Source organism: Schistocerca nitens, chromosome 10, assembly GCF_023898315.1.
Source record: "Schistocerca nitens isolate TAMUIC-IGC-003100 chromosome 10, iqSchNite1.1, whole genome shotgun sequence".
Classification (NCBI taxonomy): Eukaryota; Metazoa; Arthropoda; class Insecta; order Orthoptera; family Acrididae; genus Schistocerca; species Schistocerca nitens.
In genome coordinates, this window is record NC_064623.1 from 123,141,186 (window position 1) to 123,157,755 (window position 16,570).

At 41.3% G+C, this 16,570-nt stretch overlaps 1 protein-coding gene across 1 annotated transcript in view; it reads left to right on the forward strand.

Annotated features, from left to right (window-relative positions):
• The window catches only part of LOC126209925 (serine/arginine repetitive matrix protein 1-like), a 124,703-nt gene that overhangs the window by 59,498 nt on the left and 48,635 nt on the right, over positions 1–16,570 (forward strand). The window contains exon 8 of the mRNA XM_049939044.1: positions 509–589. Within this exon, the coding sequence (XP_049795001.1) occupies positions 509–589 (81 nt within the window). The remainder of the gene's footprint in view (positions 1–508; positions 590–16,570) is intronic.

Below are 16,570 nucleotides of genomic sequence, written 5' to 3' on the forward strand. Positions count from 1 at the left end.
GGACTTAAGCAGCCTGTCTGATCACCTGCATCCACTGATGTCCATTGTGCATTGAGACGGACTTGGGAAATTCCAGCAGGACAAGGTACAGAATTGTTACATACTGGCACCAAACTCGCCAGAAATGAACATTATTGGGTATATGTGGGACGCTTTGCTGTTCTGAAGAAATCTCCACCCCCTCGTACTCTGGCGGATTTATGTATAGATAAAACTCTATGATTATCTTATTTCTAATGACAGGTAGAAGTATACAGTTAGAAATTCTTATTTCCTTATTTCTGTTAATTTTGACTAATTTACTACATTTTTGTTAATTTTATACTAATTTAGTACGTTTTTGTTACTTTTTACTAATTTACTAAATTTTTGGTCTCTCAGTTCTGTGAATTATGCATATAATGAGTGATGACCGCCCTTTGGCTGTTACTGTCCCTCTCGCTCTGACAAAGAATAGATGCCACATCCTATGACAGTCACTAATGTGACTCCGCATGTTGGTCTGCAGGAGCAGCGGCCGTCGACGTCGTCCACGGCGTCGGACTCGGGGCCGTCCATGGCGGTGCCCGCGCCCCCTCCGTCCTCCTCCGCCGCCGGCGCCGCAGGCACCACCTCCACCACCACAGCAGAAGTCACCAGCTCCAGCATTGGCACCAGCACCTGTGGCCAGGGCCTACCGCCGCCCACCATCATCACCAGCTCCACCACGCCGCCCGCCACCTCACCCAGTGCCGGGGTACGTCCTCAGGGCGTTTGGCACGATCTGGTTTAGTACTGACTGCCGTTTTTTTTTCTACATTTGGTGCTACACCAGGAGTCAAGCCCAGTATCTTATAGTTTGAAAGCAATCCTGTTACAGATTCACTTCGTCCTTGTCAAAAGTTCTCATAAGGTCTCGTTCATACCACAGGTAGCATAAAGTATCTCATTAGTTGTGTGAACCCAATGTGAGTGTAAGCGTGTCCTTTGAATTGCCTGCACCCGAGAACTGTCATCTCTTACCTTTAGAATAACACTATTGATTTTCGATGTGGTTCTGTCTTGGATCACATTGTATGTTCACTCTATCTTTCTTTCTCTCCCTCTGCCTCTTTCTCTCCCTCTCCCACTCCCCCTCTCATTCTCAGACCCACATATACATATCATGTAATTATTACAAATTTTTAATTATTTTATGGACCAGAAAGACATGTGAAGCAGATGATATCAATTTGGGGTTAATTTCATCACCCATTAGATTTCTTACATCATTTTGTATGTCGTTCCTTGACGGTTGAATATCTCACTCCTTTCTGTGCCACAATAAACCCAAGTCACTGATATTGTAATTTGTGCTTCTAATATTATATTCATGGATAATACTCTTATTTTGCAACTTTCATTGGTTGTTGGCAACGAACTTCGTGAGTTAATTACTTTTGAATACATTGTGGGAGTGAACAGTGATCAATGTTGTCACAAATATTTACTATCAAAAACAGTCTTGATCATAAATTGTTTATTCTAGTAAACGGTTTCGACCACAACTGTGGTCATCTTCAGATCTACAGGTCATATACAAAGCTTTGATTAGAGAGCTACATACATTAAAGAAAATACATAAAGGTACAAACCTATTAGACGATGAATTACCAATGAGTAAGAACCTCCTTCTGATGGTAAAACCAGTGCACATTTTACCATATATACTGGAGGCTCCACCCACTTCTGACAGAGTAATGTCATTGCTAAAAAATGGACTATTTGTCGAATAACAAAGTAAAATTTCTTAGTTAAAAGAATATTGACAAGAAAGGAAAATAAACACACACAAACCTTAGCTTATTCAACAGATATTTTCAGTTAAGAAACGTTAAAAATATTTAAACATGTAGGATAAATGAACAGCGTTCAGACAGTATATGGGTTGCACACTACATGGTTGTGATCAAGACTGTTTCTGATAGTAAATGTTTGGAACTTCATAAGGCAGTAAATGCTTAACTGCTCAAAGAAGGTGCCCATGGCACACATGTAAAAAATAAACTGCACTTTCAAATGGGATATGTCTGTGCTAGCGATGTAATTACATTCAAAATCTGCAAACTGTGAGCAGCACTATAGTCACGTGTTCTTTAGGCGTCAGTTTATTTGGTGAACACTAAGAAAAGTGTTAATGAACATTTACGTTTGTAACAAGAACTGTGTGTTAGAGATAGGTACATATAGTTTACTGTAGGCTTGGTGGTACCACGTATGACTTTTCGATATGAAAATACAACAGACGTATTCCTTAAACAGCTTATGTGATTTAGTTATTCGCATGTTCCATGGATCATATTTGCGATCTTGAGCTGTGATGTAGAATTAGTCAGTTTTACTATAAAATGCAGTTCCTCAGTGAAAAGTATAGCCACATGCGAAATATTTACATGATTCATTAAGTTACTTTTTTTTTACTATTGTGATATACTCAGCTATGTTAAGTCGGTCTCTCCCTGTCTTTTACAAACCACAGTGACCAACAGGATTTTGCACACAGCACCAACATTAAACACTGTCTTCTGTCAAGTGGAAAGTTATTTGTGAGTGAAGTACCGCAAAGGATCTGTAGTGTCCATGTGTTCATTTCAACAACATATGAGATCGGAGCCGAGAAAGGGTTTTCGAAAACTATGACACGTTAACAATACCAGATGATTCAACATAACCCAATATCATCATCATCATCATCATCATTTAAGACTGATTATGCCTTTCAGCATTCAGTCTGGAGAATAGCCCCCTTATAAAATTCCTCCATGATCCCCTATTCAGTGCTAACATTGGTGCCTCTTCTGATGTTAAACCTATTACTTCAAAATCATTCTTAACCGAATCCAGGCACTTTCTCCTTGGTCTGCCCCGACTCCTCCTACCCTCTACTGCTGAGCCCATGAGTCTCTTGGGTAACCTTGCTTCTCCCATTCGTGTAACATGACCCCACCATCTAAGCCTGTTCGCCCTGACTGCTACATCTATAGAGTTCATTCCCAGTTTTTCTTTGATTTCCTCATTGTGGACACCCTCTTGCCATTGTGCCCATCTATTAGTACCTGCAATCATCCTAGCTACTTTCATATCCGTAACCTCAACCTTGTTGATAAGGTAACCTGAATCCACCCAGCTTTCGCTCCCATACAACAAAGTTGGTCGAAAGATTGAACGGTGCACAGATAACTTAGTCTTGGTACTGACTTCCTTCTTGCAGAAGAAAGTAGATCGTAGCTGAGCGCTCACTGCATTAGCTTTGCTACACCTCGCTTCCAGTTCTTTCACTATGTTGGCATCCTGTGAGAATATGCATCCTAAGTACTTGAAACCGTCCTACTGTTCTAACTTTGTTCCTCCTATTTGGCACTCAATCCGTTTATATTTCTTTCCCACTGACATTACTTTCGTTTTGGAGATGCTAATCTTCATACCAAAGTCCTTACATTTCTGATCTAGCTCTGAAATATTACTTTGAAAACTTTCAATCGAATCTGCCATCACAACTAAGTCATCCGCATATGCGAGACTGCTTATTTTGTGTTCACATATCTTAATCTCACCCAGCCAGTCTATTGTTTTCAACATATGATCCATAAGTAATATGAACAACAGTGGAGACAGGTTGCAGCCTTGTCTTACCCCTGAAACTACTCTGAACCATGAACTCAATTTACCGTCAACTCTAACTGCTGCCTGACTATCCATGTAAAGACCTTTAATTGTTTCCAAAAGTTTGCCTCCTATTCCATAATCTCGTTGAACAGACAATAACTTCCTCCTAGGAACCCGGTCATATGCCTTTTCTAGATCTATAAAGCATAGATACAATTCCCTGTTCCACTCTTAACACTTCTCCATTATTTGCCGTAAGCTAAAGATCTGGTCCTGACAACCTCTAAGAGGCCTAAACCCACACTGATTTTCATCCAATTTGTCCTCAACTAATACTCGCACTTTCCTTTCAACAATACCTAAGAAGATTTTACTCACAACGCTGATTAAAGAGATACCTCTGTAGTTGTTACAATCATTTCTGTTTCCATGTTTAAAGATTGGTGTGATTACCGCTTTTGTCCAGTCTGATGGAACCTGTCCCGACTCCCAGGCCATTTCAATTATCCTGTGTAGCCATTTAAGACCTGACATTCCACTGTATTTGATGAGTTCCGACTTAATTTCATCCACCCCAGCTGCTTTATTGCACTGCAATCTATTGACCATTTTCTAGACTTCCTCAAATGTGACCCTATTTCCATCATCATTCCTAACCCATTCTACCTCGAAATCTGAAACATTACTGATCGTATTTTCACCTACATTGAGCAACTCTTCAAAATATTCCCTCCATCTGCCCAAGGCATCCACAGGATTCACCAGCAGTTTTCCTGACCTGTCCAAAATACTTGTCATTTCCTTCTTACCTCCCTTTCGAAGACTGCTAATTACACTCCAGAATGGTTTTCCAGCAGCTTGACCCATAGTCTCCAGGCTGTTTCCAACGTCTTCCCAAGATTTCTTCTTGGATGCTGCATTTACCTGTTTGGCTTTGTTTCTTTCTTCAACATAACTTTCTCTGTCTACCTGAGTTCTAGTCTGTAGCCATTTTTGATACGCCTTCTTTTTCCTTTTACGGGCTGCCTTGACTGTGTCATTCCACCAAGCTGTTTGCTTCCTCCTACTTTTATGCCCTACTGTTCCAAGACATTCTTTAGCCACTTCTAGTACTGTGTCCCTGTACCTTATCCATTCCTTTTCCAATGACCGTAATTGACTACATTCAACTAACTGGTACCTTTCTGAGATCGCTGTTATGTACTTGTGCCTGATTTCCTTATCCTGAAGTTTCTCCACTCTTATCCTCCTACATATGGACCTGACCTCCTGCACTTTCGGCCTCACAATCCCAATTTCACTACAGATTAAATAATGATCAGTGTCATCAAAGAATCCTCTGAATACACGTGTGTCCCTCACAGCCTTCCTGAATTCCTGATCTGTTATTATATAGTCAATGACAGATCTGGTTCCCCTGCCTTCCCAAATATACCGGTGAATGTTCTTATGTTTAAAAAAGGAGTTTGTGATTACGAAGCCCATACTGGCACAGAAATCCAAGAGTTGTTTCCCATTCCTGTTGGCCTCCATATCCTCTCCAAATTTACCCATAACCTTTTCATACCCTTCCGTTCGATTTCCTATCCTAGCATTAAAATCACCCAGCAGCAGAACACTGTCCTTGTCCTTTACTCTAACAACTACATCACTGAGTGCCTCATAAAAACTATCCATCTTATCTTGATCTGTCCCTTCACAATGTGAATATACTGACACAATCCTAATTTTCTTGCTAGACACTGCCAAATCTATCCACATCAGTCGTTCGTTTACAGACCTTATTGCAACTACGCTGTGTTCCACTTCTTTCCTGATGTGAAGCCCTACACCCCATTGTGCTATTCCTGCTTTGACTTCTGACAGGTAGACCTTGTATTCTCCCACTTCCTCTTCTTTCTCACCCCTTACCCGAATGTCACAAACAGCAAAAACGTCCATCCCCATCTTACTTGCAGCCTCTGCCAACTCTACCTTCTTCCCAGAGTAGACCCCATTGATATTAATAACTCCCCATCTCATTACCAATTGTTTGGCAAGTCGTATCTTAGGAGTCCCTGGTTTGTCAGTTAGAGGTGGGACTCCGTCACCTCCAAAGGTCCGAGGCATTTTTCTCTGATTGTTGCCAGCATCATATTTAAAGTACCAGGGAAGCAGGTTGCTAGCCTTACTTTCCCCGTGTCGCATTGAGTTTTACCCCTAACGGTTGAGGGACTAACCGGTGGATTTGGTAGTCTTCGCCGTATGAGCACAAAGGTGACCACGACTCAGAATATGTCCGAGGTGCCCTGCTTTATTCCAAAGTAACTGGTATCCCGACTGTCGGGACCACTTACTTGGCTACTCATATGTTGCCCGTGGTTCATGAACTAGGACATGACTACAGGAACCAACACCATGAACCACCATAACCCAATAATGAAGAAGAAATTTAATACTCGCTGACGGTAGCCTGAAAGTGCTGAAACATGTTTGGGTTTATACGAAAAAAAAATTTCTGTATCACAGGGTGACTGGATATCCAGTAATCTTGGATAATGTTCCTGTTCTTTAGCAACGTTTCAATCTGTTTCGTTGATAGGGCATAGTGCATTCATCACAATGATGTATCATGATAAAACTCTTTATCCAGATCATGCTGTTCGAATATGGCTCCATCGACGAAATCATACAGTATGAACAAATAAAAGGACGTTACATAACTACACAATTGTAAAGGATATTGTCCTTCAAAATGTTCTGAGGAACAACGTACAACCAACGTCATAGAAAGAGTCGATTGTTCGTTCGAAAATTTGTGATGGTGGATAGTGGATAAATGGAATACTAGAAGGGAGAAAAATATCATAATTTGTAACTATATTAAATGTTGGAGCTAAAACAATACTTTTGGTAAGACATCAGAGTTCAGCTTCTTTTGTTTTTGAAACACTTGAGGTAATGACCAATTTCCTTTCACAATAATGTTCCCTCAGTGTATAAAGCCATATGACAGTTCCCCATTATTTCTGTATCGTTTACAACTTCTTTCACTGTGCTGGCTTGGTGGTAAGATGTTTATTAGTAAGGTTTTGCTTAAGATTTATTTTTTCCATGTAAGTGTAATCACGTCAGCTACTTTTGAGCCGAAAAAGGCTGCGTTGAAAATCTATAAACTAATTTGGTAATGTGAAATAGGAAATGTTTTCCTGATGTTCACCAGAAGACTAGAAGACAAAGTGGCCTTCAGCTTCTTCAGCCATCAGCCTGACGATAGTTTAAGAAGTCAAACTTCACTTCGTGATCAAGTAATTGTGATGTTTTGTAAACATTTCATTTTGTTGCCATGTTATGTCAAGCACCGGTAGAATACAACGTTGACATTATTAGAAATACAGAATTAAGTTCATGCTTAATAATTAAAAATTCTGAAATAATGCAAGACGTATTGTTACAGCAGTAATCTGACGTTTGATAGCATACATTTTTTTTTGAAAGACAGGAAGAACTTACATGTTATTCATATTTTTAAAACAGTCAAACGTACCAGAATCTCTTAATGGAAGCAAAAGCCTCGCCAATTGTCACTCATAATCTATTCAACCAACGGCGTTTCATTGCATACCCCCATTCCAAATTTAATTCAGAGCTTAAATTTGTATAGCTCTATAAAGACTTACAAATATGAACCCACTTACATTTGTGCACAAAAGTTGAGGGTCATACTCTACAACAATGAATATTGTAAGAGCAACATTTTATCAGTGCTCACTATACAGTTGCTTCATACAACTCCCCCCCCCCCTTCTCTTCCCTTTACACCACCATCTCATTGAACGACTTTTTTCTCAAATTCTTCTTCGCGTAATCTTCATGTACGAATTTTCAGGAACAAGGTATTTCATAGTAAAGTTGTATAAGTTTTTATATTTTACACCTCCTTTGGTATACTTGTACCAGCTAAAACTTGCTGCAACCTGAAGACTTCTCGCTCATTACAGGCGAATTCCGAGTATGACCTGCATTTCCCCTCTTGCAATGTAAAAATTTGCTTCTTGTGTCAGAACAATGAGGTATCTGTGCATTGTCACCTTGCTAACATCCTAATGAAGTTATAAATGCGACGTAATTCTGACACAGTAGTTTATTAAACGAGGAACTGAGGACAAATCGAGTCAAAAATTACCAAAAAGCGTATTCTCAGTATAAATATGAATGTGTGGTTTCACTATCTTGTTACAAAGCCACACTACTTCTAATTTCACTAGATACTTACGAATCTAAAAAAATGACTTCATTTCATTACAAGTGTCTGAAGTTACTTTAAATCGTGGTAGACAAAAAATGTCTCGTTGTTTAACATATGGCAATATATTGCCTTCCTTGTGTGCGATCATTGCCAAAATCTCATTTCGTTGTCTCAAACCATTTCTGACAAGGGAACCTCCCCATCGCACCCCCCTCAGATTTAGTTATAAGTTGGCACAGTGGATAGGCCTTGAACAACTGAACACAGATCAATCGAGAAAACAGGAAGAAGTAGTGTGGAACTATGAAAAAAATTAGTAAAGTATACAAACTGAGTAGTCCATGCGAAGATAGGCAACATCAAGGAAACTGGGAGTCAAGGAGCGCCGTGGTCCCGTGGTTAGCGAGAGCAGCTACGGAACGAGAGGTCCTAGGTTCAAGTCTTCCGTCGAGTGAAAACTTTAATTTTTTATTTTCAGTTTATGTGACAAACTCTTATGTTTTCATCACTTTTTTGGGAGTGATTATCACATCCACAAGAAAACCTAAATCAGGCAAGGTAGAAGAATATTTTTACCCATTCGCCAAGTGTACAAGTTAGGTGTGTCGACAACATATTCCTGTCATGTGACGCACATGCCGTCACCAGTGTCGTATAGAATATATCAGACGTGTTTTCCCGTGGAGGAATCGGTTGACCTATGACCTTTCGATCAAATGTTTTCGGTTCCCATTGGAGAGGCATGTCCTTTCGTCTACTAATCGCACGGTTTTGCGGTGCGGTCGCAAAACACAGACACTAAACTTATTACAGTGAACAGAGACGTCAATGAACGAATGGACAGATCATGACTTTGCGAAAATAAGAAATTAAGCTTATAACTGGAGGGCAGATTAGAACCAAGGACCTCTCGTTCCGCAGCTGCTCACGCTAACCACGGGACCACGGCGCTCTTTACCTCACACTATCCTTGATGTTGCCTATCTTGCGCATGTACTACTCAGTTTGTATATTTTGCTTATTTTTTCATAGTTCCACACAACTTCTTCCTGTTTTCTCGATTGATCTGTGTTCAGTTTTTCAAGGCCTATCCACTGTGCCAACTTATAACCAAATCTGAGGGGGGTGCGATGGGGAGGTTCCCTTGTGAGATATGATGGAATTTTTTTCATTCCAGCTTCATTGCCAGTGCGCATGATAGCAGAAACCTAAAGAAAAGTTCAGTACGTTAGCTTTATTTTATATGCAGCAATATGTGGTCTAATACATACCGATCACTATTTTTTATTGCAAACTTCTCGAATTTTACGCAGTGTGTAATTTACATGCAAAATACCACGCTGTGGAGCGGCGGGCAATAATAAAATTGCCGTTACTGCGTTATGTCGTTATAAAAAGACTGTTTAATTGTCTGTGCATCCTTTCCAAGAGTCTGAAAACTAATTTGCAGTCATCCAGAGAGCAATGGAGAAAATACTGGCCATAATTCGCAGTCTGAAAGTTCACGTTGCTCTGAGTGCTCACTGAAAGAAGTTCCTCTTTGTTGTTGCTACTTATTCAGTGGGATCAGGAACTATATGAATAAGAAATTTGAGCTTTAAATGATTGAAATATTTTGTACAAGCTCATCTGCACAAAAATTTAATTCTCAGTACTGTAACTTGTATCTGTAGCGGAAGCAGCACTATGAACAGTTTCGAGACGACCTTTACAGGAAGCTACAAGTAAAATAGTCTATCGCCCTGACTTACAGTCACCAAAATTTAATTGCCCGTCTTAGAAGTGAAAAATAACCTCGCCACTGGCCAGCCGGTTTTGTCAGAATGATGTGCGGCACACAAACAGTTACTTCCGTGAAATCTTAGCGATCCAGGACGGTGTTCGGTCCTCGTAAGTTCAATTCCAACATTTAGTAAGACGCATTCAAGTCTGCCCAGCTCTGACGTCATCCAAGCAACAACCCACTCAGGTGTTTGAGGGATGCTGAGTTTGGCATCTCGATGTGAAGTGTCTCCCACCAGTGCCTCCGTGACTGTGTTTATATAAGGGTACAGCGGACTGCCAAACGCAACACCTGCTGTAAACCGCCCCTATTCACAAGCAGCAGTATCTACATGTCACCTTCCTCGGACATGCATAGTATAATAACACTATCGTTTAACAATTTACATTCTTGAATTTTGCATAAATTCAGTCAAGTTTGCTTTAGTTACTGAAAAGGTTTTATCTTGAAACTTGGTACAGCTTTGTCATTTCATAAATGCAATTGAGTGCTGTAATTATAACTTCCTATTAGAAATACAAATGATACTTAATCTATCACGAATAAGGACCTTTCTGCTCGAAATTTGGTTTTCAGTTAATAACTTGAAAACTAATAGCGGCGCCCTTTGGTGTCACATATTTAATCTTTTTACGTGAAACTGAGGTTACATACGAATTTTCAGCTTTCCGGTTCTAATTTTTAGTGGCTTCAGTTTTTCGTAAAGATGCCGGTTTTAACAAAAATATTGCTCTTGTGAAGTTGACACTTGTAACTGTTAACTGTGACCTACATTCACATACTCTGATCAATTAGTTTTATTATTCAGTGCCACTTATTTTTATCTTGAGACGGTATATTTTTCCTAACATATTCATTTCATCATTCTGAGGCTTTACAATGTCAACATACATTTACTTAAGCATACACTCTTAAATCATGGTGTAGTCCTTTGCATGTTGATCGCAGCCGCGTTCTGATGATGCGCTGGTCGTAGTGAATTGGAGTAAGCCCGGGCACACTCGATCGTCTCTGTATCTCTTACTATGATACACCACTTTTTTAGCCTCAACACTACCTCTGACCATTAGGGAAATGTTAAGACCGTCATCATGAAGCCGATATATAAACCTATAACCAGCATAAAAAACAATTTCTTACGAAAAGATTGTTTAAAATCAGCTGAGAATGACTGCGCGGTAGCAGACGTAAGCGCGCAGTTCTGCCGGAGTAGCGCGCCCGCTATCGGCTAGCCGGAAAATGCCGGACTTTGCGAACGAGGCTCGTCGCAGAAATCCGCCCGTACCTAGTGAGAGGCCGCAAAGCCGGTACCGGGAACTGCGGATAACGGTCGGAAGGTCGTGCGTCCACTAAAGCAGTGGTGGGGACCGTTGGTATTCAAGATCCACCTGAAATATCCATGGCCCATCGCGGATATCTGCTCGTGTATCAACAGTTATTGAATCCATCACAATTAAATCAGGGGCTCAATGAAGATCAGTAAACAGTCTAGTGTTTCCCAAATTCACAATGACCATTTAAGCAGTTGTTACCACATACAAGTGAGGTAGTGAGCTGCCTGGCACATCGAAGCAAGCAGTGATGTGATTCGCATGTTTATACTACCTTCGATGTAGTCGAACTTGGGTATTAATCGTTTCTGTGGGAGAAAGCTCTCCTGAAGTTGCCCTGTATCATTTTCGTTACAACTGTATGTGAATCGAGAGTAACGCTTTGAACCACACTTGCTGCACAGACGCCCGCTGCTAGCATAGCCGTTCCGCAGCCGCCCCCACCAGTGGTGGTGGCAGAGGTGACCATCATCAACCAACCCGTGCAGCAGCAGCAACAGCAACAGCAGCAGCAACAACAGCAGCAGCAGCAGCAGCAACAACAACAACAGCAGACGAGCAGCAGCAGTACCCAGTCTGGACAGGCATCACCAGCCAGCTCCTCCTCACCAGCTCACCCCATGCTCACCTCCAGGAGGGACTCGACCACTCAGGTAGACACCAAACTACCACACAACGTGGGCAGAGGTAGCTCATCTTCCACGTTGTCAACTAGTTGAATTCCGCTGCTTCATCACTCACTTCACACTACATTCAAAATTCCTGAAGCCATAAAGTACACATATAATACACATCTAGCTTAAATTCTGTTTCATATATTGCATACCAAATAAAACACATCTAGAATATATGCATCTCATAAAAGCAGTGAATAGATATAAATTACATACTCTTATAACCCGAGGCCTGGCTGCTATGTACAAAGGGCGTGGTATATGCCCATTAGTAAAACGCCAATTAATAAGATAGACACACAAAAGGTACTAAAAACGTTAAATGCCAATTACGGCCATAACTAGTCTTACATCATTGTATTAGATATGGAACTTTTTTTTCTACCTACCAACTGACCGTAAGCTATTCTCACATATTTAGTAACAGTCCTGAAATAAGGCATGATCCGTGAGACCAAAAAAGTATTCCATCGGGCTACTTGTGATTGTAATTGGCATCTAATGTTTTTATATTTCTAGCAAAAGAACAAAAAAGAAGACACTCCACATTCAGACCACAAGTGGCCCATCGGGACCATCTGACCGCTATATCACCCTCTGCGGAGGATGCGGATAGGATCGGCATGTGGTCAGCATACTGCTCTCCTGGTCGTTACGATGGTTTTCTTTGACAGGAGCCGCTACTGTTCGGTCCAGTAGCTCCTCAATTGGCATGACGAGGCTCAGTGCACCCCGAAAAATGGCAACAGCGCATGGCGGCTCGTATGGTCACCCATCCAAGTGCCGGCCATATCCGACATTGCTTAACTTCGGTCATGTGACAGGAACCGATGTATCCACTACAGCAAGGCTGTATCCATTTTATTAATTGTTGTTTACAAATGGGCGCATACATTTGTATGTAGCACCCAGGCCTCTGTTTATAGCAATATGTTTTAGCCGTTCACTATTTTCATATGAAGCATAAATTCTAGAAATGCATTACATAGTACACAGTATACGAAACACTTCGACCTAAAGACAGATGTGGAATATATTCATATTTTATGTCTTTTTGGTCTTCAAATGCGATCAACTTCACGAACATATGGCAGAATATACTGGAATATTTCGCATTAGGCATTGGTTTCTGTATTTTGACATGTGCTGTACATGTCTGCATTTCATGCTGTATTCTAGAACAAATAGCCTAGAATTAGGTCACTTTGTTAAAATTCTTGTCTTTAGAGATTATATTCTACCTTCTATAGCATTTAATGACTCAGTTCTTTTACTGCCGGTTAGCCACATATATAACGGCAGGTTTTGATAGTCAATTATCAAGCTGATTGCATCTGCCCCTAGACCTCCAGGTACGGTATTACTTCGTCCTAATATTCAACATTACGAATTTATGTTTTTTGATTAGTAATATTGTTATATTTTATGCATTTAAAATAATGTTCCGTCTCCAGTCACAATTCCATGACATTCAGCACTTACTATTTTTATTATTTAACGAACAAGTAATTTTCAGTTTTTATTTACTACAAATATAGTGATATGGTATAATTTCTCCCATTTATATAATGTAAATTTATGGAAATGTTTTCATTACATTAACAACATATGTAGCCGGCCGAAGTGGCCGTGCGGTTCTAGGCGCTGCAGTCTGGAACCGCGAGACCGCTACGGTCGCAGGTTCGAATCCTGCTTCGGGCATGGATGTGTGTGATGTCCATAGGTTAGTTAGGTTTAAGTAGTTCTAAGTTCTAGGGTACTAATGACCTGAGAAGTTGAGTCCCATAGTGCTCAGAGCCATCCGAACCATTTTTTTAACAACATATGTCTTATTAGAGTCACATCTATATTAAATTACTTGGGTGGTAAGACTGTCTGGCAGGCAGAGTTTTCGTGTAGCCAAGAGGCTAAACCTGTGAGTGGTGCTAAAGGACAATCTTTTCCAGACAAATATCTAAAGCTGGATAATATATAAGATCTCCTGGTTAAAGTAAATTTGTCACTAGACACGGATTAGACTAGGCTTATTTTCTTAGAGGTCTCAAACGACCTTCAGCTTAAGTACGGCAGTGCTGGATGGCGCGGCCATGTAGGTAAATTGTATTCCGAAACACTGTCGATGTGCAATGAACCTGCGATCCTTTTGTATCGCGTGCTTGTGAAATCGAAACTGTAATGTTACATTTGCTAGCCCTTCTCACAGACCACTTATGGTCCTGCAGGTTATGCAGATTACACTACTGCCCTATCTCCAGGCATTATTAGACCGCACAGTGAGTTCCTATTTCCACCTCAATTAGCAATTCGTGAGCTGAGCGCCTCTTTCCTACAGATATCATACAAGAACAAGTACTTAGTAAATCTACCATAAATAATAAGACTTGTGTGAAATCTTGTATGCTTCGTGTTCTGCATATTGTAACTATTTGTTACATGACGTCTTGTTGTACACTATGAGCTGCATGTAAAAATGTTTAATCACCACAACTGTGGCGTCTTATTCAAATGATCTGAAAATAAACGTATACATATCAATGTGTACAAGATAAGAAGATTCTGTATACATTGCTGTAGAAAGATAAGGTTACTTACATATCGTGTATGTCTGTATCAAATGACACGTGTAGCCTGTATAAAATCTACATGATGTTAAAACACAGAACCGCGTGGTCATCAAAATTCAAATTATACGGATGTACATAGGCTGTCGTGTCTGTTTTTTTATAACTGGTAAACACTGAACACCCCATGATAAACACTACCAAGAAATGTGCCCATTTAGCGTTTGACAGTATACACGACAACCTGTGCACCACAGAGGTTACGCAGGCAATCGACTTTAATGTGATCACGTAGACATGCTTATAATTAAGTTTCAAAAGTCCACGGGTTCTACACTGCCCAGTCACATTAATGCGACCACCTGTCAAGAGGCTGAATAACAACGTTTTGCAGCGCTGAACGCTGCGAAATGTGCAGTAAGAGGTCGGTGATGTTCTGGAAAGTACCGACAGGGATTTACAGCCATGCCGTGGACGCCTACACCTACACTAGATCCATGCCACGAACAGCCCTATCGAGGAGGTCTCACAGATTCTCGATTGGATTTACAGCCGGGGAGTTTGGTGACCAGGGCAGAGCATCAAACTCTCATCGAGGTGCTCTTCGAACTACTAACTTACACTGACAGCTATGTGGCATGTTGCATTGTCCTGCTGGTAGATGCCATTGTGCCGAGGAAAGACAAACTGCATGTAGGGATAGCCATGGTCCCCAAAATTAGACGGATACTTTTGGTGATCCATTGTGTCTTCCAGAATACCAACGTCACCCGGGGAGTGTCACGAAAAATTTCCGAAGATCATAACGCTTCCTCCTCTGGCCTGGATCCCTCGGCTTGCACACGTTTCACGCCGTACACGCCAACAGCCATGTATGCAATGGAGCATAAAAAGTGATTCATCTGAGAAGACCTCCTGTTCCCTCTCAAACAAATGGTTCAAATGGCTCTGAGCACTATGGGACTCAACTGCTGAGGTTATCAGTCCCCTAGAACTTAGAACTAGTGAAACCTAACTAACCTAAGGACATCACAAACATCCATGCCCGAGGCAGGATTCGAACCTGCGACCGTAGCGGTCTTGCGGTTCCAGACTGCAGCGCCTTTAACAGCACGGCCACTTCGGCCGGCTGTTCCCTCTCAGTGGACGTCCGTCTGCGATATTTCAGCCCTCAGCGTCGATGAACAGCAGGTTGCTGAACAGTCGTTGAGGAGACACTGTTGGTAACCCATTGGTTCATGTGGAGTTTTGACAACTTAATCACTTGTCACTAAACCCAATGGCCCTTCCGGACAGCATTTAATTTGCTCTATTTCGGCAATACTGCACTGTTTTTTTCCGAACCTCGTCCCCACCTCCGCCCATAATACGCGTTATATCATATTCACTACTGTTGCTGTCCCACCTGCCGTCTGTGATTGGTTATTGCACATTGACGCCGAACACAGGCGGTGGTCGCATTGATGTGACTGGCCCGTGTATGTTTTTCTAGATGGACATCAATTTTAACACCATGAAATATCTGCCGTATCGTGCAGAGATCGCTGTGCCACAGCAAAGTGAATCGATACCACGGAGGTTAGTGAGGGCTCGCTGCAATCGGCGTTGACTTAGAGACACGCTCGTGAAGGAACACTCTTCCCCTATTACTTCTGCAGCGCCCTCAACATGAGACATTACCCAGTTCGAGATTCAACCACACCAGTCGACATCGTACTTAGGACCACTGATGGACCTGTTCATTTAAATATGGAATACTGTTCTCCAAGAAAATAGTTTGTTAACCTGTGCATCAAGTGATGCTTCAATAGTCAATGCTAACTGTAACTTATCAACCAATCCTGTGGCAAAGGACTGTGTTAAAGTTAAGCAAATCTTTTATCCGTTTGTGAAATAAAGTGAACCAACGTAGCATATGGTGCATTGAGATGAGCCTTATCTCAGGATAATCAGAGAACTCACAGTTGTGGCCGAATGAAAGTAGTTTCGACTAGTCACAACAATTTCGTACTTGTCACACTCGTCATTTGACAGAGACGTATACAATATGTGAGTAACCTTACCTTTGTACAGAAATGTGTACAGAATGTTCTTACAGAGTGCGTTCCACAAGTAATGCAACCAATTTTTTCTGACGCAACCACAGCGTGTTGTAACCGGCTCGGCAAAGTGGAGGGGGGTGTTAGCTTCAAAACGCTCTGCGAGCTGCCGGAGAGTCAGGACGTGCGTTTCCGTCAAGCCCATTTTGAGTTTATGTAACACGCGGCACAATGGATCATTCTGTAGAGCAACGGTACGCTATCAAATTTTGCGTTAAACTTGGGAACTCCGCCACCGAAACGTTTCCATTACTTCAGCAAGCCTTTGGG